At 43.5% G+C, this 25,585-nt stretch overlaps 1 protein-coding gene across 5 annotated transcripts in view; it reads right to left on the bottom strand.

The window, feature by feature from the left end:
• The window catches only part of ablim1b (actin binding LIM protein 1b), a 94,430-nt gene that overhangs the window by 21,284 nt on the left and 47,561 nt on the right, over positions 1 to 25,585 (bottom strand). For 3 of the 5 annotated variants that reach the window (XR_010459286.1, XM_029684455.2, XM_029684456.2), the window contains exons 5-7: positions 25,341 to 25,467; positions 15,142 to 15,235; positions 412 to 499 (exon numbers count right to left, since the gene is read on the bottom strand). Coding sequence is in view for 3 of the 5 variants with exons in the window: in XM_029684455.2 (XP_029540315.1) it covers positions 412 to 499; positions 15,142 to 15,235; positions 25,341 to 25,467 (309 nt within the window). In the remaining 2 variants the exon portion in view is untranslated. The remainder of the gene's footprint in view (positions 1 to 411; positions 500 to 15,141; positions 15,236 to 25,340; positions 25,468 to 25,585) is intronic. The other 2 variants (XR_010459287.1, XM_065002381.1) reach the window with 1 other exon arrangement.

The raw sequence follows: 25,585 nt of genomic DNA on the forward strand, positions 1-25,585 counted from the left end.
AATACTATTTTCTTTCGATTAAATACTTTTGCTGTGCTTGATTGAGCTTGCCTGACACAATTACACTAATGTGCAAACTCTGCCAATCAGGCACTCCAGGCAGGCTCAATCAAGAACTCAAAGTTATAGAAAGAAAATAAATACTAGTTGAACCCAGGTCTGGATGCATAGCTACATCTGAAGGCATGCATCTGTAAATCTTGACTTCCTTGAATTTTCATCCCTGATTTCCTCCTTTTCCATTCATGCTTTTACAAAGTGCATACAACAACATTCTAAATAACCTTGACTCAGTGCATGACTAATTGAAACTTCCACTGAAGTGGAGGTTAGTATTCTCCCCTGTGTGAACATACACAAATGTTTACAGTACTTGAAATTCCACTAGATGTACTTGCCCTGGAAACCCACCTTGCAGGTACATTTCCTCTCCTTCTGTGAACATGTAGTTGCATCTGCTGCACCTTGCACAACTGGGATGGTAATGCTTGTCACCTGCCTGGAGAAGGGAGTCAAACGTCACACAGTAGCATGCACTGTAAACCACAATGTGCTGTCAATACTCAAAACTCTTGAGGAAACCCCTTTCACTTAACAGAGTATAGTTACTTAAAAGGATATTGTAGTTATTACACAAACCGATAAAGTCACTGTGACCCTGTAAAGGGTCCAGATTTGAGTTGTATCAGGTTAAAAAGGTTGAGTAATGCCCCCACTAAGCCACACCTCCAATGTAATTTCCCAGTGTGCCTTGCTTTTTCGAGTTAATTGTAGAGTTACCAACCCATGACTGTATTTGTTAGTGACAGGTTGTTGAATTTGTTCATTTTCATTCCTGTGGCTTTTACCATGTAAGTTCCTAGGCAATGTTATCATTATAATAAAACTCTTCATGAAATAAATAGCTTGGAGACCTTTTGCTGAGGCCTAGCTTTATTCTAATAATTTGGTTTACAGATCACATCCCCATCAGGCTTTGAAGTAGGGTTGCAGAATTTCCAGAAAGAAAAAATTAATGATTAAAGGATTTCCAGAAAACCTAATAAATTTACCAGAATTTTGCAACTCTACCTGCAACTCAGATTTTTCTGCCTAGCAAAGTCATGTCTGAGTTCTATTGGAATCCAGCCAGGGTTAGGATAGCCAACATTTGAACATTTTATTCACCCACAACATACATTCATAATAACTACCAGGGTCTGAAACTGTGTGTGGAGACTACCTAATCCAATTAAACCGGAACAACCATTTCAATAACGGGTTCAACAAATCTAACTAAATGATTGGATTAGTTAAAAAAAAAAGTAATTTATGATGAATCAATCAATTACTCAATGTACATGCAAAAACACAGACATTAAATTAAAAACAATTCCCCAAAAATCTGCCTGCTAGTAGAGCATGTTGGGAAAAAAGTCAAAAGATCAAATCAACCTCTAGTGGCCTCATGGGTGGAATGAAGTGTCATTTTTGGATACAAACTCAAAATAGAATGCATTTGAACTCTATCTGACATGGTACAGGTGTTTAATTTTGTGAAAGACATGAACCATGTGTGTGAAGTGTATACCGTTGTTTCAAATTAGATTGGTTTAAGACTATCAAGAATCATTCTCTGGGACCCTGATTTAGCCCACTGCAGTAAAATGTTAAAGAGCCACTGCCCCTAAAAAGCAACTAATCCCTTTGAAAACAGCCTATGTGGCATTGATATGAGTCAGACACATTCATTATAGTGTCAAAATTGACTACATAGTGTAAATAGGATCATTTCGGTCGTAAATTCTCAAATGGAGCTTGAAACCTCAACAATGAGGGCTCATGAGGGACGCAGCAGTCTATGGCACTGCATCTAAGTGCTAGAGGCATAACTACAGACCCTGGTTCGAATCCAGGCTGAATCACATCTGGCAGTGATTGGGAGTCCCGTAGGGCGGTGTACGTTTGGCTGGGGTAGGCCGTCATTGTAAATTACAATTTGTTCTTAACTGACTTGCCTAGTTAAATGAGTAAATGAAGGTTGTGTTTGAATTACAATTATGTGAACAAATCATGCCCCCTTCTGCCAAGCAGTGGTGGTGAGTATAATGAGAGGTACTGGAATATTATGACCTTTCTGGTATAATTTAGCTAACGATGTTAGATGACGTTATTGCTGGTTATGTAGGTAGCTATCTTTTGATCAAGCTAGGCAGGCTAGCCAACGTTGGCTAGCTAATGTTAGCGTAGCTAGGTAATTAGCTACCTCATTACAACTTAGTTAAGTCATAGGTCATACAAGTGTATTGTTTATTGTCTAGATAATGCTGATTATGTAACGTTATCATTTGATAATGATTGCGAGGAAGGCTAGCTAGCTACAGGCTACAAATCAGACTTCCAAGTAAGTTCGTAAGTCATACAATTGTATTCTGTATTGTCCAGTGAACAACTAAATAATGAATGCCGCTGTGGTGGTAGCTACAGTGCCTTCCGAAGGTATTCACACAAACATCCTGGTTGCTTCCCCTTGGTGAGGCGTTATTCTGTAACATGAAAGCTGGGAGTCGGGAAGCAAGTACAGGGAGTGAATAATTTTTATAAATAAACGAACATGGACCAAAACAATAAACACGAATAGCGTATAGACATGAAACAGACTCAATAACGCCTGAGGAAAGAACCAAGGGGAGTGACAGATGTAGGGGAGGTAATCAGGAAGGTGATGGAGTCCAGGTGAATCTCATGAGGCACTGGTGCGCATTATGATGGTGGCAGGTGTGCTTAATAATGAGGACTGGCAACGTCGAGTGCTGGAGAGGGGGAGCGGGAGTAAACATGACTGTCACGGCTGGCTGAAGGACTGGACCAAGGTGCAGCATGGTAAGCGTACAAGTTAACTTCCCACAAAACAGGTGGGGGAAAAGGGTACCTAAGTATGGTTCTCAATCAGAGACAACGATAGACAGCTGTCCCTGATTGAGAACCCTACCAGGCCAAGACAAAGAAATAGAAAACATAGAAAAAAGGACATAGAATGCCCACCCTAGTCACACCCTGGCCTAACCAAAATAGAGAATAAAAAGCCTCTCTATGACAGTATCCCCCCCTAAAGGTGCGGACTCCGGCCGCAAAACCTGACTCTAAAGGGGAGGGTCCGGGTGGGCCTTCTTACGGCGGCGGTGCGGGACGTGGACCCCGCTCCACCTCAGTCTGGGCCCCGCAGCGGGCCCTGGACTGAAGACCCTCATAGAGGGCGCCACTGAGCTGAGGGGCGCCTCTGGACTGAGAGGCTGCGGCTCTGGCAGCACCGGACAGGAGGGCGGCTCTGGCAGCTCCGGACAGGAGGGCGGCTCTGGCAGCTCCGGACAGGAGGGCGGCTCTGGCAGCTCCGGACAGGCGGGCGGCTCTGGCAGCTCCGGACAGGCGGGCGGCTCTGGCAGCTCCGGACAGGCGGCCGGCTCTGGCAGCTCCGGACAGGCGGCCGGCTCTGGCAGCTCCGGGCTCTGGCAGCTCCGGACAGGCGGGAGGCTCTGGCAGGGACAGGCGGGAGGCTCTGGCAGCTCCGGACAGGCGGGAGGCTCTGGCAGCTCCGGACAGGCGGGAGGCTCTGGCAGCTCCGGACAGGCGGGAGACTCTGGCAGCTCCGGACAGGGGGAGACTCTGGCAGCTCCGGACAGGGGGAGACTCTGGCAGCTCCGGACAGGCGGGAGACTGGCAGCTCCGGACAGGCGGGAGACTCTGGCAGCTCCGGACAGGCGGGAGACTCTGGCAGCTCCGGACCGGACAGGCGGGAGACTCTGGCAGCTCCGGACAGGCGGGAGACTCTGGCAGCTCCGGACAGTCGGGAGACTCTGGCAGCCCGGACAGGGGGAGACTCTGGCAGCTCCGGACAGGGGGAGACTCTGGCAGGGACAGGGGGAGACTCTGGCAGCTCCGGACAGGGGGAGACTCTGGCAGCTCCGGACAGGGGGAGACTCTGGCAGCTCCGGACAGGGGGAGACTCTGGCAGCTCCGGACAGGGGGAGACTCTGGCAGCCCGGACAGGGGGAGACTCTGGACAGGGGGAGACTCTGGCAGCCCGGACAGGGGGAGACTCTGGCAGCTCCGGACAGGCGGGAGACTCTGGCAGCCCGGACAGGCGGGAGACTCTGGCAGCTCCGGACAGGCGGGAGACTCTGGCAGCTCCGGACAGTCGGGAGACTCTGGCAGCTCCGGACAGGGGAGACTCTGGCAGCTCCGGACAGGGGGAGACTCTGGCAGCTCCGGACAGGGGGAGACTCTGGCAGCTCCGGACAGGGGGAGACTCTGGCAGCTCCGGACAGGGGAGACTCTGGCAGCTCCGGACAGGGGGAGACTCTGGCAGCTCCGGACAGGGGGAGACTCTGGCAGCTCCGGACAGGGGAGACTCTGGCAGCTCCGGACAGGGGGAGACTCTGGCAGCTCCGGACAGGGGGAGACTCTGGAAGCTCCGGACAGGGGGAGACTCTGGAAGCTCCGGACAGGGGGGAGACTCTGGCAGCTCCGGACAGGGGGGAGACTCTGGCAGCGCGCATACCGGCCTGTGAATACTCCGCCTCGGTACCGTGTGCATCACCGCATAGCACGGGGCCTGACCAGTCCCATGCTCGCCACGGTAAGCACGGGGAGTTGGCTCAGGTCTGCTTCCTGACTCTGCCACACTCCCCATGTGCTCCCTCCCAAGAAATGTTGGGGCTGCCTCTCGGGCTTCCTTGCCAGCCGTGTTCCCACATACCGCTGGTTCCTCTCTCCAGCTGCCTCTGCTCTCCTAGCTGCCGCCACCTGTTCCCATGGAAGGTGATCCCTTCCTGCCAGGATCTCCTCCCATGTGTAGACTCCCTTGCCGTCCAGAACGTCCTCCCATATCCAGGAGTCCACCTTACCATGCTACTTGTTCCGTTGGTGGTGGGAAGTTCTGTCACGGCTGGCTGAAGGACTGGACCAAGGTGCAGCATGGTAAGCGTACATTTGAACTTGATTTAACAATGACTCCGACAAAACGAAGAATAAAAAAATGTGAAGCTTTGGGCTATGTGCCCTGTACAACTACAAAGTTAACTTCAAAAAACAGGTGGGGGAAAAGGGTACCTACAGTGGGGCAAAAAAGTATTTAGTCAGCCACCAATTGTGCAAGTTCTCCCACTTAAAAAGATCAGAGGCCTGTAATTTTCATCATAGGTACACTTCAACTATGACAGACAAAATGAGAAAGAAAATCAAGAAAATCACATTGTAGGATTTATAATGAATTTATTTGCAAATTATGGTGGGAAATAAGTATTTGGTCACCTACAAACAAGCAATATTTCTGGCTCTCACAGACCTGTAACTTCTTCTTTAAGAGGCTCCTCTGTCCTCCACTCATTACCTTTATTAATGTCCACTCATTACCTGTATTAATGGCACCTGTTTGAACTTGTTATCAGTATAAATTAAGACAAATTAAGCAATCCTCCAGGACATAGGAATATTTTCTAGGAATATTTATGTCCGTTGCGTTATGCTAATTAGTGTCAGTCGATGATTACGCTCCCGGACCCAGGATGGGGAGTCACTAGAGGTTAAGCAATCCTCAAGGACAGTTTCCAGGTATGGGTGTTTAGATTTGTGTTTAGTGGACGTATTCCCCACAAAGTGGAGTGGTCATTTGCAACGACGTGATGTGCCATTTCTGTTCAAGGTGAAAGCAGATCGACTTTTGAGTGGGCTTGGCTTTAACAAAGCGTTTGACCTTTTTCTTCGTTACCTTTGTATCAGAGTCTATAGACAAAGCCTGTGGGCTTGTTCCTTGATCAAGCGGGCCCTTTATACATCTAGAAATTTGAATTTTAATGTCCTTGCTATGGGTGTTAATTCCTGCGGAACTGGTGTCCGGTAATTCCCCATCTAGTCCTTGTGACTTATCTTTTACCTTTTTCTTACATTTTTCTTGCTTTAGTTCTTCAAGTAGTGGAACTTCTGGAGAACATTGGTCTAAGTTTTGATTGTCCTTCAACTCTTTGTTACCCTTGTGGTTTGGGAGCAGGAACGTAGCGAACAGGTTGATTGTATCGGTAGTCGTTTCGATGGTGACGTACTTTACAATTATTTTGACTGCGGAGGTTATTGGAATCGTGGTTTCGTGGTAGAAACTGTTGTTGTGCGTCATCTCTCAACTCACCAATACCTGATAATGCATCCTGTAACTGGAGTGTGTGCTCCTAATCAAACTTCAAAACCGAGTGGTCAGGGATCTTAGCGTTGTGAACTTTTGATGCCTCAAAAGCTGTGCTTGCAAGCTCTCTGAGTTGTAAGATAGGCAAGCCAACGTGGGCTGCAGGGCCCAAGTAGGTAATGAAGGTGTGATACATGTTTGACAGAAACATTTGTTTGAGTGGTAACAGCTCTTCCATTCCTGTTTCAGTGAGTTGGCCAAAGTAAGCTGAACGAAGCCTATGACAGCAAGCTTGTGGGTGTTCATTCCAAGCTTGTTTGATGGTGTTAGCCAGTGAGCTATCGTGTTTGCGAGTCGCAGAACCACTGCATTCTAATTTCAACTCTGATTTGAATTTCTGAGGGGAGATTATATAGGCTACCATTTCCAGCCTTTCATAATACAAATAATTAGCCCATAACACCCAGAATTCTTCATCATTACACTATTGTTCTAAATTCAGTCATCCTCTTCACCATCATTCAGATCAAAACAAATTCAATCATGTTCTTCACCCTCCTCATCATTCAGTTCATTGACTCTGTCCATTCCTATAAAATAAGGCTCTTACAAATCCTTATGAATTGACAGTGTTTAATTTTAATTGGGAATTAAAACAGAGGAATTAAAATTCCTTCAACAATTGGTCCTTCGAAGCCGGGATCTAAAAATCCGTCCCTGCCATCTGGAGGTCGTACGCCGGAAAAATCGTGCACGTTATTAAAAAAAAGACCTGGCTTCTGGATCGAGGTTAAAAACAGGCCGGTGTTTAACCCAGATGACAGGTACGGTGACAGATCCAAAGGAACAGTGCTTTTCCCAGTCGGCAGCAGGTCAGTAGCCTTTATTCTCGATTCTGGGGGATTTGAGTTCTTTGATTGATGTTCTAAAATTTTCAGAATTCATCAATAATGGGAGCTTTGCTATTCCCACAGGGTTTTGTATGACCAACATACACTGGGTTTTGTTTAACCGATATACACTGAGCAGGTTCGAAAATAACCTGTGGTAATGTGCACTACCGTAAATAAAATAAACTTAATCATGAGAAGCACATCCGCCCGAGATTAAGACGGGATATTGATTAAGTGCTGGGGAATAGGACGGTGATCTAGTACAAATACTGGGCGTGGGGAGACAGGAAGGGAATGCGCAAGATAACTGGAATGGTCATTTGAATTGTGGCAGTATTGATCATCGTTCCGATTCAACAAATACTACTGAAAATTCCAAATAAGGAGGAGAGGGAACCAAAATCTAAAGGAATGGGATAAAAAACAAATCTATAGACAGGAGGTGCCATGCGCGAGGGAAGCCGGACAAATAGTGGCGTGAGATAACGATTATTAGCGTTCTTTAAAAGCCCTCTGACACAACCGGAAAATAAGATATTAACTAGGGATTTACAACCCCTGGGCTTATAGTTGTAAGGTAAGACCTAATATCTGATTCAAAAGTCAAAGCTATTGATAAGATTTCCATAAAAGAGACACACACATAGTCAGACAGAAAAGGAACTAAAGTGATTTAGTAACGGTAAATTGCAGATTCATAGAAATACACGAACATTAGAAGGTACAATTAAATATAGAAAGGCATAGATAAGTGATTAAATATCATAGCTAAGTAACGGTAAGGATGTTTAGAAATTCCTCAAAAGAAGTGTCGGAAACTAGCGGGAGATTACCGTTATAGGAGAATGGAAGGGAGGCGTCCAAAATATGACTCGGACAAAGAACCTGAATGGAAGCTGATATTACTAATATAGCCAGGAAGGGTCTTAAATTAGGACGATTTTCTGGGAGTTTTGCGACTACAGACAATTATAATAATATAATTATTGGCGGGGAAACACAATCATTTTAATAGCGGGACACCAAGGTACAGTATTTCAGCTTTGAAACCGATAGACTAAAACTGATTTTAGATTGTAATTAATCTATTTGCGTGTTACTAATTTTAAGATAAATTAGTTATAATGGAGTTTTAGTTTGGGTTTTAGAATTATTGTTTGAATCACTGAAGCTGATTTACAATATTAGCTGTGAAGTTTTTGAATGGGCTATTATGGATTTGATATTACAACAGAAAATAGTTATATTTATCATTGAGAATAAATAGGGGTGATAAATTACTGTAGATAAGGTATTCCACACTATGCAACATATATTAAATTCATGTTATTGTCAGATAGAATACTGAGGATCCCTGAAGGAAAGAGCTTGTAAAGTGTGGTTAACCATTAGGAGGTCTTTTAAATATTATTAAATTTAACAGGAATATAGGACATCTGTGGTGATTTAGGATTATTGTAAGGATTAAGATAGATTTATTAAGGAAATGTAAGGACTTTAGAGATGGCCACGTATAGACATGTTTTTTCTAAAATCAATGATTTTAGATCAAGTCAAACAGTGAGAAGCTTAGTGGCATTTTGAGAGATAGGAGAGAAAGGAATTGCTGTTTTAAATCGGTAAATATATATATTTAAGAACATATATAAATAGCACAGATACTTCTTAAACTAGATAAGACACTGGACAGAGAATTGATACAGGATTGGGATGAATGGATGCCCAAGGGAGAATTGGACATACATGATAATGTCAGAAAATACGGATAATTTACTAATCCTAACTAAGTCATTATTTAAGGTATATAAGGTTGTTACCTGGGCAGAGCCAGGTATCAAAAAGGGGGGTGGGTAAGTTAGTGGCCTATTGGATAAGAAACTAATAATAAAAAAAAAAGTTTTTTAGCTAACAGATAAAACATATGAGAAACTGTTTGTTAACCAAGCCTGTATGTCCAGGATTTTATGCATTACAGGTGAACTACAGGTGAAGTCACTCAATCTAGTCCCAGAGGCTTGTTGGGGGGACCATACCAAGGGCTCCTGGTGACAGCTAGCTGAAAGAGCTACCCGGATTCATATCGCACGGCGGGAGGGTAAGACACAATGACACCATCGAACAATAAACAGTGTTCGAGAGGAGAACTGGAATTAACAGAATTCCGGGGGCCATCTCTCGAATGAAGTAATCCTACCCGTCCTACCACCCCTGTTTTTGTTCATAGAAGTGAAGATGTATCTGGCTCTTGCTAGTGATGTGTTCTCGGGGAGAGGGTGGGGCTTCACATGGAAGCTGTTCATCTGAGCTGTCTTATCGTGGGTGACATATTCCTGATACAGCACGTCCTACTTGAGTATGCGGAGAGTGGTAATTTGACCCATGGTTTAGACGATGAGGATTTTGTTCCAAAATAAACATAAGAGATCCCTAGATCGGGGTAGACAGGAAGTTAGAGTAGAGGTTGGGAAGGATCTCTCAATGGCGTTTTATGTAGACCAAAATGGAGTCTCTACCTACATGGCAGTCTAAGACTCTGAGCCATTATGGCATATATCGGTGCAGGTTCCCATATTGATCGTGGACACAGGTCATAGCTCATGTGGAGAGAGAGGGCTATATGAATCCACTCACCCAGTATGGAAGAAGGTAGAGTATAGTGAAGGTGAGTTTTTGATTGTAATCAGGAGAGAGGGATGTATTGCATAAAGATACGCCTAACCCTTTAAACAGAAATGAAGGAGGATCTAGGGTTGTGGTATGGATATGGATATGACCAGGTCTTAGGGCGACACCCTAGTACGGTTCTGGGTAGAGGAGTTTAGGCCGGTATGGTAAAGCTGTTCACGAAAGCAGGAATGCCAGATAATGACAGTTGTATTGATTGCACTATTTATATCCCCAGGTTCCCCTTAAATCAAGACTTCCTCCCTTTACAGTGACCGGAGGAGATTATTACCGTTTGGCCCGGTACAGTACTCTTGGGAAATTATTTCAGGGAGAGGTTTTACCGACAGGATTATGCTCCCTTGTACATTTGGGAATGCCTTTCACACTCATTCAACACCAGGACATGAAGTTTAGCCAAATGGGAGAAAAGAGCTACTCCATCCGGGTCTCTTGATGACAAAGTATACATTGATAACATTGGGGTTCCACGGGGGTGCTAGATGAGTTCAAAGCAAGAAATCAGATCCTAGCAGGATTAGAGTTAAGCATTTCCGGGCGGTGTACTCTCAATAAGAACGTGGACTGGATTAATTATATTTATTATAATCAACAGCGCTTTACCAATTGTAACAGAGATGCTATTAAAGGTTTTGCAGAACAGACTGAAGCAACCAGCCTGATTGCTTGGCAGAATAGAATTGCATTAGATATGTTATTGGCTGAAAAGGGAGAAGTATGCGTGATTATCGGGACCATGTTTGTGCTTACATCCCAAATAAAACAGCTCCGGACGAATCAGTGCCCGAAGCCTCAGCTGGTTTGACCACCCTGGCTCACGGGTTGGCAGAACTCTGGGGTGGATACTTCTCTGACTAATTGGGTTTGATCGGAAAATGGGGAAAAAAATATTATGATCACTGTATTATGGGCTACATTCACCTGTGTGACTGTTTAGTTTTATGGGGCTGTTGTCTAATTCCCTGTGTGAGGCCTTATTTCCAGGTCAATAGATGGTGAGGTACCAGGGGATTCCAGGATCTGACCCGCGAAGTGCTGATTGTATATCTACAGGACAAGTGGACGAATCTGGATCCTTCAGTTGCGGGGAATGTATGTTTGAAGAGCCCCTTTTTGATGTTTAGCGAGGCTAGGTTGTATCCCGTTTCAATAATAGACTGTTTTTTTATGAAGATTGTAACGAACATCCTGATAAGAAGAGTTATGATTCTGATGTAGGCCTGAGAAAACAATTATGGCGAATGCAAGTGTTGGGTTATGTTTAGGTGATAATTTGATGTCAAGAAATATCTCTAATAAAAATAGAAATGGGCTTTTTAATATTACAATATAACTACATGTGTAATTGGATGTATAATATTTAATCAAAGGGTGGATATGTTAAGGGAATTTTTATCAATGATGACTAATTATGTATACATTTCAATCAGGACTGACTAATCCGAATACTATTATGTTACTGAACATGTATGAATTTTCTCTCTTGCTCCCAGTATTGAATATAATGTAGTCAAGAGTTTAGAACAATAACTGTCTGTTCCTTGGTACAAATGAATGAACTATCTCCAGACTGTCTAGAATGCTTATCTACACTGACTGACCTTGGCTCTAGGCGAGGAGGGAAGGCTTGAGAGCTATAGAGCCTTTCTACCAGTGTCAAGAAGAGACGGAACATTTAGAAAACGCTGACGTCCTTTTCAGTTTATAACCTGTGGTAAAATGTGTATGTACGGAGTACTTTCTTGAATAAAAGCTGTTACTTTCAACAAGCATTTCTTTCAACAAGCATTTCTCAACGGCTGGCCATGCCTTCCGCCTGGCTACTCCAACCTCGGCCAACCGCTCCGCCCCCCCGCAGCTACTCGCTCAAGCCTCTCCAGGTTCTCCTTTACCCAAATCCAGATAGCAGATGTTCTGAAAGAGCTGCAAAACCTGGACCCGTACAAATCAGCTGGGCTTGACAATCTGGACCCTCTATTTCTGAAACAATCCGCCGCCATTGTCGCAACCCCTATTACCAGCCTGTTCAACCTCTCTTTCATATCGTCTGAGATCCCCAAGGATTGGAAAGCTGCCGCAGTCATCCCCCTCTTCAAAGGGGGAGACACCCTGGACCCAAACTGTTACAGACCTATATCCATCCTGCCCTGCCTATCTAAGGTCTTCGAAAGCCAAGTCAACAAACAGGTCACTGACCATCTCGAATCCCACTGTACCTTCTCCGCTGTGCAATCTGGTTTCCGAGCCGGGCACGGGTGCACCTCAGCCACGCTCAAGGTACTAAATGATATCATAACCGCAATCGATAAAAGACAGTACTGTGCAGCCGTCTTCATCGACCTTGCCAAGGCTTTAGACTCTGTCAATCACCATATTCTTATCGGCAGACTCAGTAGCCTCGGTTTTTCAGATGACTGCCTTGCCTGGTTCACCAATTACTTTGTTCAGTGTGTCAAATCGGAGGGCATGCTGTCCGGTCCTCTAGCAGTCTCTATGGGGGTGCCACAGGGTTCAATCCTCGGGCTGACTCTTTTCTCTGTATATATCAATGATGTTGCTCTTGCTGCGGGCGATTCCCTGATCCACCTCTACGCAGACGACACCATTCTATATACTTCCGGCCCGTCCTTGGACACTGTGCTATCTAACCTCCAAGCGAGCTTCAATGCCATACAACACTCCTTCCGTGGCCTCCAACTGCTCTTAAACGCTAGTAAAACCAAATGCATGCTTTTCAACCGTTCGCTGCCTGCACCCGCACGCCTGACCAGCATCACCACCCTGGATGGCTCCGACCTTGAATATGTGGACATCTATAAGTACCTAGGTGTCTGGCTAGACTGTAAACTCTCCTTCCAGACTCATATCAAACATTTCCAATCGAAAATCAAATCAAGAATTGGCTTTCTATTCCGCAACAAAGCCTCCACTCACGCCGCCAAACTTACCCTAGTAAAACTGACTATCCTACCGATCCTCGACTTCGGCGATGTCATCTACAAAATTGCTTCCAACACTCTACTCAGCAAACTGGATGCAGTTTATCACAGTGCCATCCGTTTTGTCACTAAAGCACCTTATACCACCCACCACTACGACTTGTATGCTCTAGTCGGCTGGCCCTCGCTACATATTCGTCGCCAGACCCACTGGCTCCAGGTCATCTACAAGTCCATGCTAGGTAAAGCTCCGCCTTATCTCAGTTCACTGGTCACGATGGCAACACCCATCCGTAGCACGCGCTCCAGCAGGTGTATCTCACTGATCATCCCAAAAGCCAACACCTCATTTGGCCGCCTTTCGTTCCAGTTCTCTGCTGCCTGTGACTGGAACGAATTGCAAATATCGCTGAAGTTTGAGACTCATCTCCCTTACCAACTTCAAACATCTGCTATCTAAGCAGCTAACCGATCGCTGCAGCTGTACATAGTCTATCGGTAAACAGCCCACCCATTTTTACCTACCTCATCCCCATACTGTTTTTATTTATTTACTTTTCTGCTCTTTTGCACACCAATATCTCTACCTGTACATGACCATCTGATCATTTATCACTCCAGTGTTAATCTGCAAAATTGTAATTATTCGCCTACCTCATGCCTCTTGCACACAATGTATATAGACTCCCCTTTTTTTCTACTGTGTTATTGACTTGTTAATTGTTTACTCCATGTGTAACTCCGTGTTGTCTGTTCACACTGCTATGCTTTATCTTGGCCAGGTCGCAGTTGCAAATGAGAACTTGTTCTCAACTAGCCTACCTGGTTAAATAAAGGTGAAATAAATAAATAAAATACACTTGACTCTGTCCATTCCTATAAAATAAGGGTCTTACAAATCCTTATGAATTGACAGAGTGTTTAATTTTAATTGGGAAATAAAACAGAGGAATTCAAATTCCTTCAACACTAGTGAAATTGAACTCAGCTTTACAAAAAATGTGATTAACCACAGTAAATTCATGATTTAGCAAGGGGGGCAATAACTTTGTCACACAGGGCCATGAAGGTTCGGATAGCTTTTTTTCCCCTTAATAAATAAAAAAGATCACTTAACCCAAGTAAACACAAAATGCAGTTATCTTTGAGTAATATTAAAATTGGTTTGATCTGAAACATTTAAGTGTGACAAATGTGCAAAAAAACAAGACATCAGGAAGGGGACAAATAATTTTTCACAGCACTGTATATAACAAAAAAAGTACAATACAACATGATCCAGCCTTCTTGGTAAAAAGAGTAGGTGAAAGGATGATATGTCCTTTGGTCTGATGAGTCAAAATTGGAGATATTTGGTTCCAATCGCTGTGTCTTTGTGAGACGCAGAGTAGGTGAATGGATGATCTCTGCATGTGAAGTTCCCACAGTGAAGCATGGAGGAGGAGGTGTGGTGGTGCTTTGCTGGTGACACTGTCTGTGATTTATTCAGAATTCAAGGCACACTTAACCAGCATGGCTTCCACAGCATTCTGCTGCGATACGCCATCCCATCTGGTTTGCGCTTTAGTGGGACTATCATATGTTTTTCAACAGGACAATGACCCAACACACATCCAGGCTGTGTAAGGGCTATTTGACTAAGAAGGAGAGTGAGGGTGCTGCATCACATGACCTGGCCTCCACAATCACCTGACCTCAACCCAATTGGGATGAGTTGGACCACAGAGTGAAGGAAAAGCAGCTAACAAGTGCTCAGTATATGTGGGCACTCCTTAAAGACTGTTGGAAAAGCATTCCAGGTGAAGCTGGTTGAGAAAATGTCAAGAGTGTGCAAAGCTGTCATCAAGGCAAAGGGTGGCTGCTATGAATAAATATAACATATATTTTGATTTGTTTAACACTTCGTTTGGTTACCACATGATTCCAAATGTGTTATGTCATAGTTTTGATGTCTTCACTATAATTCTACAGTGTAGAAAGTCAAGAAAAACCATTGAATGAGTAGGTTTGTCCAAACTTTTGACTGGTACTGTATGCATAGTGTAATTGTTTATTGATGTGTTCATGCAAGCTCATCTGCAAAAGAGATTGTGGTCTAAACATGACTCCCTGGCTAAATAAATGTTAAATAAAAATCCATTGTTACACAGGGGTCATCAAGTCTTTGGCTACGTTAGATTAAAGGCTAGGATGAAACCTATGGGCATGTTTGAATACTCTTCAACATCATTGCTTCCTCGTTTTGTTGAATTAATCACCAATCTGACATGACGCGATGCGTTACTGCTGGACTGTAAAAAAAATTGAGCATGCCATATATCCCCGGATGAATGGATAAATCCAATAATATAGAACTTGACTAGGCACACTGTTCATTCAAAACAATGAGCAGCAACGACTGAAGGAACAATGATTTATAATTTCAATTCATGAGACGGGAGGAGCAAGGGGATGAGGAAATGTTTCTTACTTCCAGAACCTTCCCTGTGATGAACTGATTGCAGGCCTCACACTGGACCCCAAAGTGGATCTGGTAGTCTTTCTCGCAATAGGGGGTGCCATCCCTAAGAGAAAAGAGGAGGGTTGGGGGAACAAGAGAGTCAGGCAGACAGAGAGGGCAAGATCTGAACATTTCTAGTCAATAAACACTTAGATATTGGCTGTGATATAAGATGGCGTCTGAGAAGTCAAAACTGTAATATCTTATGCTTCACGGAGTCATGGCTGAACGATGACACTATCAACATACAGCTGGCTAGTTATACGCTGTACCAGCAGGATAGAACAGCAGCATCTGATAAGACAAAGGGGGCCGGATAATGTATTTTTGTAAATAACAGCCGGTGCACGGCATCTAAGTAAGTCTTGAGCTATTCCTCGCCAGAGGTAGAGTATCTCATGATAAGCTGTAGACCACACTATCTACCTAGAGTTTTTATCTGTATTTTTCGTAGCTGTTTACATACCATCACAGACGGAGGCTGGCTCTAAGACTGCATTGAATGAGCTGATTCCGCCATAACTAAACAAGAGAATGCTCACACAGAGGTGGTACTCCTAGTATCCGGGAAACTTTCTATAAGCATGTTAAATGTGAAACTAGAGGGGAAAACTCTGGACCACCTTTACTCCACACAGAGACGCATAGAAAGCTCTCCCTCGCCCTCCCTTTGGCAAATCTGACCATAATTCTATCCTCCTGATTCCTGCTTACAAGCAAACATTAATGCAGGAGGCACCAGTGTCTCGATCATTAAAAAAGTAGTCAGATGAAGCAAATGCTAAGCTACAGGACTGTTTTGTTAGCAGACTGGAATATGTTCAGGGATCCCTCTGATGGTCTTGAGTACACCACATCAGTCACTGGATACATCAATAAGTTCATCGATTACGTCGTTCCCACAGTGACCGTACGTACATACCCCAACCAGAAGCCATGGATTACAGGCACCATCCACACTGAGCTAACGGCTAGCTAACGGCTAGAGTTGCTGCTTTCAAGGAGCGGGACTCTAACCCGGAAGCTTATAAGAAATCCCACTATGCCCTCCAACGAACCATCTATCAGGCAAAGAATCAATACAGGACTAAGATCGAATCGTACTACACTGGCTCCGACACTCGTCAGATGTGGCAAACCTTCACAGACTACAAAGGGAAGCAACGCCGAGAGCTGCCCAGAGAAACGAGCCTACCAGACGAGCTAAACTACTTCTACGCTCGCGTCGAGGCAAACACTTGAAATATGCATGAGAGCACCATGCATGTTTCAGTGTTACGCTCTCCGCTGCCGATGTGAGTAAGACCTTTAAACAGGTCAACATCCACAAGACAGATTACCAGGACGTGTACTGTGAGCAGGCTCGGACCAACTGGCAAGTGTCTTCACTGACATTTTCAATCTCTCTCCCTGTCCGAGTCTGTAATACCAACATGTTTCAAGCAGACTACCATAGTCCCTGTGTCCAAGAACACCAAGGTAACCTGCCTAAATGACTACCGACCCGTAGCACTCACGTCTGTAGCCATGAAGTATTTTGAAAGGCTGGGCAAGGCTCACATCAACAACATTATCCCAGAAACTCTAGATCCACTCCAATTTGCATACTGCCCCAACAAATCCACAGATGATGGAATCTCTATTGCACTCCACACGGCCCTTTCCCACCTGGACAAAATACACTTTCAAGTTAAGTGTACTGTTAGCTAGCTAGCTCGCTAGTTAACGTTACATGTATGATCTTATTATTCGTATCTCAGAGCCATTTGCTTTGCTAGTTATAGCCTAATGTTAGCTAGCTAACATTGAACCTGGTTGGTTAAGTAACTGCAGATTCATGCAGGGTAGTATCGTCATGAGTTGGGATTATGGTTAATTGTTTAGCTAGCATGTCTTAAAAGACTCCACGATGCAAGTATCCATTTCAATATAATGTCACTGCGACAACTGTTGATAGACGTAGCTGGTAAATTCACTCTGGCTATCAAGCCGATTTCAGAGCAAGGGTAAAATAGTCAAACAAGTTATATTTTCAGATATTACACGTTTGTAATTTTGATAGAAAGTATTTTTCAAGCTAAAGTGTACTGTTAGCTAGCTAACATTAGCTGGTAGGTTCGCTAGCTAACGTTACGTGTATGATCTTGTTATTCGTATCTCAGACCCGTTTCTTTACTAGTTATAGCCTAATGTTAGCTAGCTAACAGATTCATGCATGGTAGTAATGTTAGTAATGTGGGATTATGGTTAAATACCTAGCTACCTACATGTCCTAGCAAAAAACAAGTAACCATTTCAATAGAATTCCACTGCGACGACTGTTGATAGACGTAGCTGGTAAATTCGCTCTGGCTATCCGATTTCAGAGCACTCTCATCTGAGTGTGCCAGAGCGCAGAATAACTGAAGAATTTACGAACGCTCAACACCTGTTGAATATGACCAGTGTCAGTTGGCAAAAAGTGTAAATTGTAGCTAGCAAGCTGGCCAATGCTAGCCAGTTAGCTTGGGTGCTTGACTGCTGTTAACGTTTGGATCAACCCTTAAAGATGGGTGGGGCTAAAACTTGAGGGTGTGAACGATGCTGAATGGGTGTAGACAAAGCAGAGCTCTCCCGTAGGTACCAAAACATTCAAAAGGCCACTTTTGAGGTTACAAGTTTCTCAACTTTCAAAGCAGAATTTCTTCCCTATTGTTCCTCAAATGCAGGGTATGATATACCAGTCTGTACCTCTGTGTCTGTACTTTTATCAAATGTAAAAAACACACTTTTCAAATGTTGCTACATAAGTCCCAATCAAGGCGCTCATCACATATCTGCATTGGATGAGTCTCAAAATCGTCTGTCGCATCCGAACAGGCCGACAAAACTATTATGACCCCTCTATTAAAAGATGAGACTTGCTCTTAGAGTACAGATTATTGTATGGGATTTACAAATATTTGAGATAGATCTTTTCACTTTTGTTTTAAACTTTGAGTAAATGTTTTTCTTGGTTTCTTTTCATTTTGATAAGAGATGAAAATGCAATGAATTGCAGGTTATTTGTTAATTTCAAAAAAGGAAATTACAGATTTTAAGGTTGTGTCATTTGATTTGGGGTGGGGAATTCTTGGGGGGAAAAAATGGTGTCCCTAGCAATTTTCCCTCTAAGCTGTGCTCGGGCACACAGTTCCCAGGGCCTGCTGCACATAATAAATATCAGCGCACGCAGAAAAGCAACGTCACTCAACTTTCTAGAGTTCTCTCATTAGTTAATACTATCAACGTTTCCTTTTACTGTGGGAACTGTGATTGAATAATACTGCGTTGATTCACTTTCAATGTAACAGAACTATGCAAGAGGGGCCACAGTGTCTCCTGACCCTTCCTGTCTCTTATGCTGCAGTAGTTTATGTGTCGGGGGCTAGGGTCAGTTTGTTATATCTGGAGTACTTCTCCTGTCCTATTCGGTGTCCTGTGTGAATCTAAGTGTGCTCTCTCTAATTCTCTCTTTCTTTCTCTCTCTCTGAGGACCTGAGCCCTAGGACCATGCCTCAGGACTAGCTGACATGATGACTCCTTGCTGTCCCCAGTCCATCTGGCCGTGCTGCTGCTCCAGTTTCAACTGTTCTGCCTTATTATTATTGGGCCATGCTGGTCATTTATGAACATTTGAACATCTTGGCCATGTTCTGTTATAATCTCCAACCGGCACAGCCAGAAGAGGACTGGCCACCCCACATAGCCTGGTTCCTCTCTAGGTTTCTTCCTAGGTTTTGGCCTTTCTAGGGAGATTTTCCGAGCCACCGTCCTTCTACACCTGCATTGCTTGCTGTTTGGGGTTTTAGGCTGGGTTTCTGTACAGCACTTTGAGATATCAGCTGATGTACGAAGGGCTATAATAAATAAAAATGATTTGATTTTAAGAGATTTTGTTGTGTGCAGAATGCATCATAATAGGATTTTATTACATTGACAGGGATGACTCAGGCCCCTACTCTACACAGACGGCTGTGCCATAACCAATCAGAGCTGCAGTAGGCCTATATGCAAATAGACCATTGCCATATATGGATCTGTACCATTCCCTTTGAACTGGACTGTTTACAACATGAGCAGTCGTGAATTTGCTTGTTTTGAGACCAAAGTGAGAGCTACATGTAGTGACGTGTGTACATTCGTTCATATTCTTTGCTAGATAGTGAGTTATTAGCACAGTTATGAATCATTTGTAGTCAGCAATGGGGGAGTGATTGCTTCCTACACAAGCACAAAACGTGTGCATTTCTAGACATCTTTGAAAAAAGAGTCAGAGGGACAGTGTTGTATTTTGAGACAGGCTTGAATAAGCGAAGTAGCCAATAAGAAGAGGGTAGCATAATTTGTCTGATTCTCTGTAATAATGGTATGGGAATAATGATAGTGGTTTCTTGCATTAAACAACATTTTCAGTAATCTCTTTGTCTGAAGGACAAGTGGATAAACAGGTTATGCCAAGCCCTGCATAGTTTTTTCAAAAGTCTCATGGAAAGTAAGCCTACGTTGAACACCACACATTGGCTGCTACTGTAGGCTGAACGATAGAACAGCTATTTCCATGTTAAATGTTACGGGATGCATTTTCTCCATTGTTTTGATGGTAGGCCACTCTGGCAGGTCTACATTATGATCAAATAGCCACAATAACCTACTTGACCACTGTTAACTAAATTAAAGCGGGTACAGCCTCAGTGTTCAAAGTAAATGCGTAGGAACATATCTCACAACGTTCAAGTTTGTGCTCAGCAGAACTGAAATTTGCTCAGTGACAAAACAACTTAGAGGGAACATTGGTCCCAAGGAATTCTGGTGGAAAAAAAAGTGGTGAAGGGGCAGCCAGTGGAAAATATGGAGCATAGGGGTTGGTAATGTTCTCTAGTTGCACCATGATTGGCTCAGTGTTCTGTCACTCATGTGGGCACTAAGTCACCGCAAAATCTATGGCTAGAGCTTGAAAATTCAAGCCCCTTGTGTGCTGCCATAGACTTCCATTAGAAGTGCCCATCCAAGGAGGCTCAAGGTAATTGGGCACAGATAAAATTACATCAAATCACGTTATATCTACCGTATATTGACATAATTGGTCTGATCATGTCAACATCATACTTTAAAAATCTTAGCGAGCAGTCATCATGAATCAAATAGACAATCTACTGGCAAATCCTTTTCAATCATCATATGAAGAGAGAAATTATGAAGAGAAATGGTATATCAAATTATCGGTACTCATCGGCCATTAACATTACACAACAAGTTGGAAACAGCAAATTCAACAATGAGTGGTTTGGAAGGAATCAGTGGCTAACTGCAAGTCTTGCAAAGTAATCAGTAGCCAGCAATTCAGAGGAGTGGGTGTGTGGTCCAAGTCTGGGTTTAAGGGTCTCTTTTCCAAGCTTAAAATGATAAACATTCAACATTGGCCATGCTGTCAATCCAGTATGACTTCTGCCGTACTGGAAACTCGGAACTCTCAGGCTTCAGTGAGTTCAAGACAACTGCGAACTCAGAAAAAGCTCAGACTGGGAAAATACTTTTTGAATGCCCATCCAACTCGGAATTCCAAGTTGAGAACTCGGGCCTCTTTCTAGCGCTCCGACCTGAAGATCGCAGACGTAATGATTCGACGTTGTTTTTTTTCCAGAGTCCCCAGTTGTCTTGAAAGCGCCATGAATCCAGAGAATGCCAGACTTTGATGACAAAGTTTTATGACAAAAATATGCCCACGGAGGACCAAATAAAATAAAAATGTATTGGTCACATACACATGGTGAGCAGATGTTAATGCGAGTCTAGCGAAATGTTTGTGCTTCTAGTTCCTACAGTGCAGTAATATCTAACAAATTCACAGTGACTACCTTATACACACACAAATGTAAATGGATGGAATAAGAATCTGTAAATATAAATACACTGCTCAAAATAATAAAGGGAACACAACACAATGTAACTCCAAGTCAATCACACTTCTGTGAAATCAAACTGTCCACTTAGGAAGCAACACTGATTGACAATACATTTCACATGCTGTTGTGCAAATGGAATAGACAACAGGTGGAAATTATAGGCAATTAGCAAGACACTCCCAATAAAGGAGTGGTTCTGCAGGTGGGGACCACAGACCACTTCTCAGTTCCTATGCTTCCTGGCTGATGTTTTGGTCACTTTTGAATGCTGGCGATGCTTTCACTCTAGTGGTAGCATGAGACGGAGTCTACAACCCACACAAGTGGCTCAGGTAGTGCAGCTCATCCAGGATAGCACATCAATGTGAGCTGTGGCAAGAAGGTTTGCTGTGTCTGTCAGCGTAGTGTCCAGAGCATGGAGGCGCTACCAGGAGACAGGCCAGTACATCAAGAGACGTGGAGGAGGCCGTAGGAGGACAACAACCCAGCAGCAGGACCGCTACCTCCGCCTTTGTGCAAGGAGGAGCAGGAGGAGCACTGCAAGGAGCACCTCCAGCAGGCCACAAATGTGCATGTGTCTGCTCAAACGGTCAGAAACAGACTCCATGAGGGTGGTATGAGGGCCCGACGTCCACAGGTGGGGGCTGTGCTTACAGCCCAACACTGTGCGGGACGGTTTTCATTTGCCAGAGAACACCAAGATTGGCAAATTCGCCACTGGCGCCCTGTGCTCTTCACAGATGAAAGCAGGTTCACAACTGAGCACATGTGACAGACGTGACAGTCTGGAGTCAGTCATGGTGGGTCAGTCATGGTGTGGGGTGGCATTTCTTTGGGGGGCCGCACAACCCTCCATGTGCTCGCCAGAGGTAGCCTGACTGCCATTAGGTACCAAGATGAGATCCTCAGACCCTTTGTGAGACCATATGCTGGTGCGGTTGGCCCTGGGTTCCTCCTAATGCAAGACAATGCTAGACCTCATGTGGCTGGAGTGTGTCAGCAGCTCCTGCAAGAGGAAGGCATTGATGCTATGGACTGGCCCGCCCGTTCCCCAGACCTGAATCCAATTGAGCACATCTGAGACATCATGTCTCGCTACATCCACCAACGCCACATTGCACCACAGACTGTCCAGGAGTTGGCGGATGCTTTAGTCCAGGTCTGGGAGGAGATCCCTCAGGAGACCATCCACCACCTCATCAGGAGCATGCCCAGGAGTTGTAGGGAGTTCATACAGGCACGTGGAGGCCACACACACTACTGAGCCTCCTTTTTGACTTGTTTAAAGGACATTACATCAAAGTTGGGTCATTCTGTAGTGTGGTTTTCCACTTTAATTTTGAGGGTGACTCCAAATCCTGACCTGCATGGGTTGATACATTTTTGTGTGATTTTGGTGTCAGCACATTCAACTATGTAAAGAAAAAAGTATATTTCATTCATTCAGATCTAGGATGTGTTAATTTAGTGTTCCCTTTATTTTTTTGAGCAGTGTATATTGATGCGCGATGGCCATGCGGCATAGGCAAGATGCAACAGATTGTACAAAATACAGTATACAGTTGAAGTCGGAAGTTTACATACACCTTAGCCAAATACGTTTAAACTGAGTTTCACAATTCCTGACATTTAATTCAGGTCACGTTTTACTGTGGATAAAGATACTTTTGTACCCGTTTCCTCCAGCATCTTCACAAGGTCCTTTGCTGTTGTTCTGGGATTTTTTGCACTTTTCGCACCAAAGTACGTTCATCTCTAGGAGACATAATGCGTCTCCTACCTGAGCGGTATGATGGCTGCGTGGTCTCGTGGTGTTTATACTTGCGTACTATTGTTTGTACAGATGAACGCGATACCTTCAGGCATTTGGAAATTGCTCCCAATGATGAACAAGACTTGTAGAGGTCTACAATTGTTTTTCTGAGGTCTTGGCTGATTTCTTTTGATTTTCCCATGATGTCAAGAAAAGAGGCACAGAGTTTGAAGGTAGGCCGTGAAATACATCCACAAGTACACCTCCAATTTACTCAAATGATGTCAATTAGCCTATCAGAAGCTTCTAAAGCCATGACATAATTTTCTGGAATTTTCCATGCTGTTTAAAGGCACAGTCCACTTAGTGGATGTAAACTTCTGACCCACTGGAATTGTGATACAGTGAATTATAAATTAAATTATCTGTCTGCAAACAATTGTTGGAAAAATGACGGTGGTTGAAAAATGAGTTTTAATTACTCCAACCTAAGTGTATGTAAACTTCTGACTTCAACTGTAACTGTAAATCATGCAAATATAACTTTTGTGTGTAAGCAGTATATAAGAGAACGAATGGGACTGCCCTGGTGAAGCTCACTTCAGCCTGGACTTTATGCATCTGAGTTTCACTGTGACCTTTTTAGCTTGTTATTAGGGGGCAGTATTTTCATTTTTGGAAAAATAACATTCCCAAAGTAAACGGGATATTTTGTCAGGACAAGATGCTAGAATATGCATGTAATTGATAGAAAACACTCTAAAGTTTCCAAAACTGTGAGTATAACAGAACTGATATTGCAAGTGAAAGCCTGAGAAAAATCCAATCCGGAAAGTGCCTCATGTTTTGAAAGCTCTGCGTTCCAATGCGTCCCTATTGAGCAGTGAATGGGCTATCAACCAGATTACTTTTTCTACGTATTTCCCAAGGTGTCTACAGCATTGTGACGTAGTTTTACGCATTTATGTTGAAGAATACATTTACATTTACATTTAAGTCATTTAGCAGACGCTCTTATCCAGAGCGACTTACAAATTGGTGCGTTCACCTTGTAAGCGGCTACATTGTGTAAGTGGTCACCTGATGGCTCTCAGAGTGAATCTCGCGTAAAATACAGAGGTAGCCATTTTTCCAATCGGTCCTACTGAAAAACCAATTGTCCCGGTGGATATATTATCGAATAGATATTTGAAAAACACCTTGAGGATTGATTATAAACAACGTTTGCCATGTTTCTGTCAATATTATGGAGCTAATTTGTAATATTTTTCAGCGTTTCCGTGATTTCTCAGCCAAATGTGAAGAACAAACGGAGCTATTTCGCCTACAAAAAATAATATTTTTGGAAAAAAGGAACATTGGCTATCTAACTGGGAGTATCGTGAGTGAAAACATCCGAAGCTCATCAAAGGTAAACGATTTAATTTGATTGCTTTTCTGATTTTCGTGACCAAGTTACCTGCTGCTAGCTGGACATAATGCTATGCTAGGCTATCGATAAACTTACACAAATGCTTGTCTTGCTTTGACTGTAAAGCATATTTTGAAAATCTGAGATGACAGGGTGATTAACAAAAGGCTAAGCTGTGTCTCAATATATTTCACTTGTGATTTTCATGAATAGGAATATTTTCTAGTAATATTTATGTCCGTTGCGTTATGCTAATTAGTGTCAGTCGATGATTACGCTCCCGGACCCGGGATGGGGTGTCACTAGAGGTTAAAGAGTTATTCATTTAAGATTGACTTCGAGTGTCTCGTGTAGAATTTCTACAAGAATTTGGCGTCACAAACTGCATGACTGATTCTGCCGAGCTTTCTAGTGAGGGTCTGCAAGAAAAAACATATCTTTTTTTGAAAGTTTGAAAGTGTCTATGGTTGTATGCAGTGATTGTTTACTTACTCATTTGATAGTTTAAGTAATAACTAAATTAATAAAATGTTATGATAATTATCAGAGTGAGTGATAAGAGTAGGGAATGTGGTGGAACATTTGTTTGTGCTTTTCTAAAAAACTATTTCTGTGTTCATGCAAGTGACTGATTGAATGTGCCTGAGAGGAATCCTCACTATCAGTATCTGCAATTTGGCAGTACGCCCAGAACCTTGTTTTGAGAATGAAAGGGATATCTCAGTTTCAAGGTCTCAGCTTGGAGAGAAGAAGCTTTGTGGGGTATTGTTGGGTCACATGCATGAACCAAACGTTAACGATTAATTCATTATGCAAATATAACTCGTCTGTGTAAGCAGTATAGTAGAGACCGGTGTTGTGACCTTAAAACAATTCCATATAGCTTAGTAGAACACCCCTTCTTTGTGCCCCTATATTTGAAATTTCACCTATTATAAGGTTGTAATTTCATATACCCAATCAGCTTACTATTTAGAAGAGAAGCACACGTTTTTGGACACAGCCTGAGAGAGAAAGAGAGAGGGGGGAGGGTATAGAGATTAAGATAGGCTTGAGTGTGTTGCAGTTGATGATTACTCACTTGCTAATGTACTCCCCGCTCAGCACATTGCCACAGGCCTTGCACTTGAAGCAGCCAAGGTGCCACTGTCTTTCCAGAGCCAATAGGGCCTGGCCATTCTTAATGTCCCTACCACAGCCTGCACAGTCTGAAACACACAAACACACTTGTAGCATGATCAGAAAGACAGAGCAGACATATTATACACAAAAGCGCACACACACCTATGATTTATCTTTCAAATTAAACCATTAGGTGGCGATGTG

Source organism: Oncorhynchus nerka, linkage group LG16 (assembly GCF_034236695.1).
Source record: "Oncorhynchus nerka isolate Pitt River linkage group LG16, Oner_Uvic_2.0, whole genome shotgun sequence".
Lineage (NCBI taxonomy): Eukaryota > Metazoa > Chordata > Actinopteri > Salmoniformes > Salmonidae > Oncorhynchus > Oncorhynchus nerka.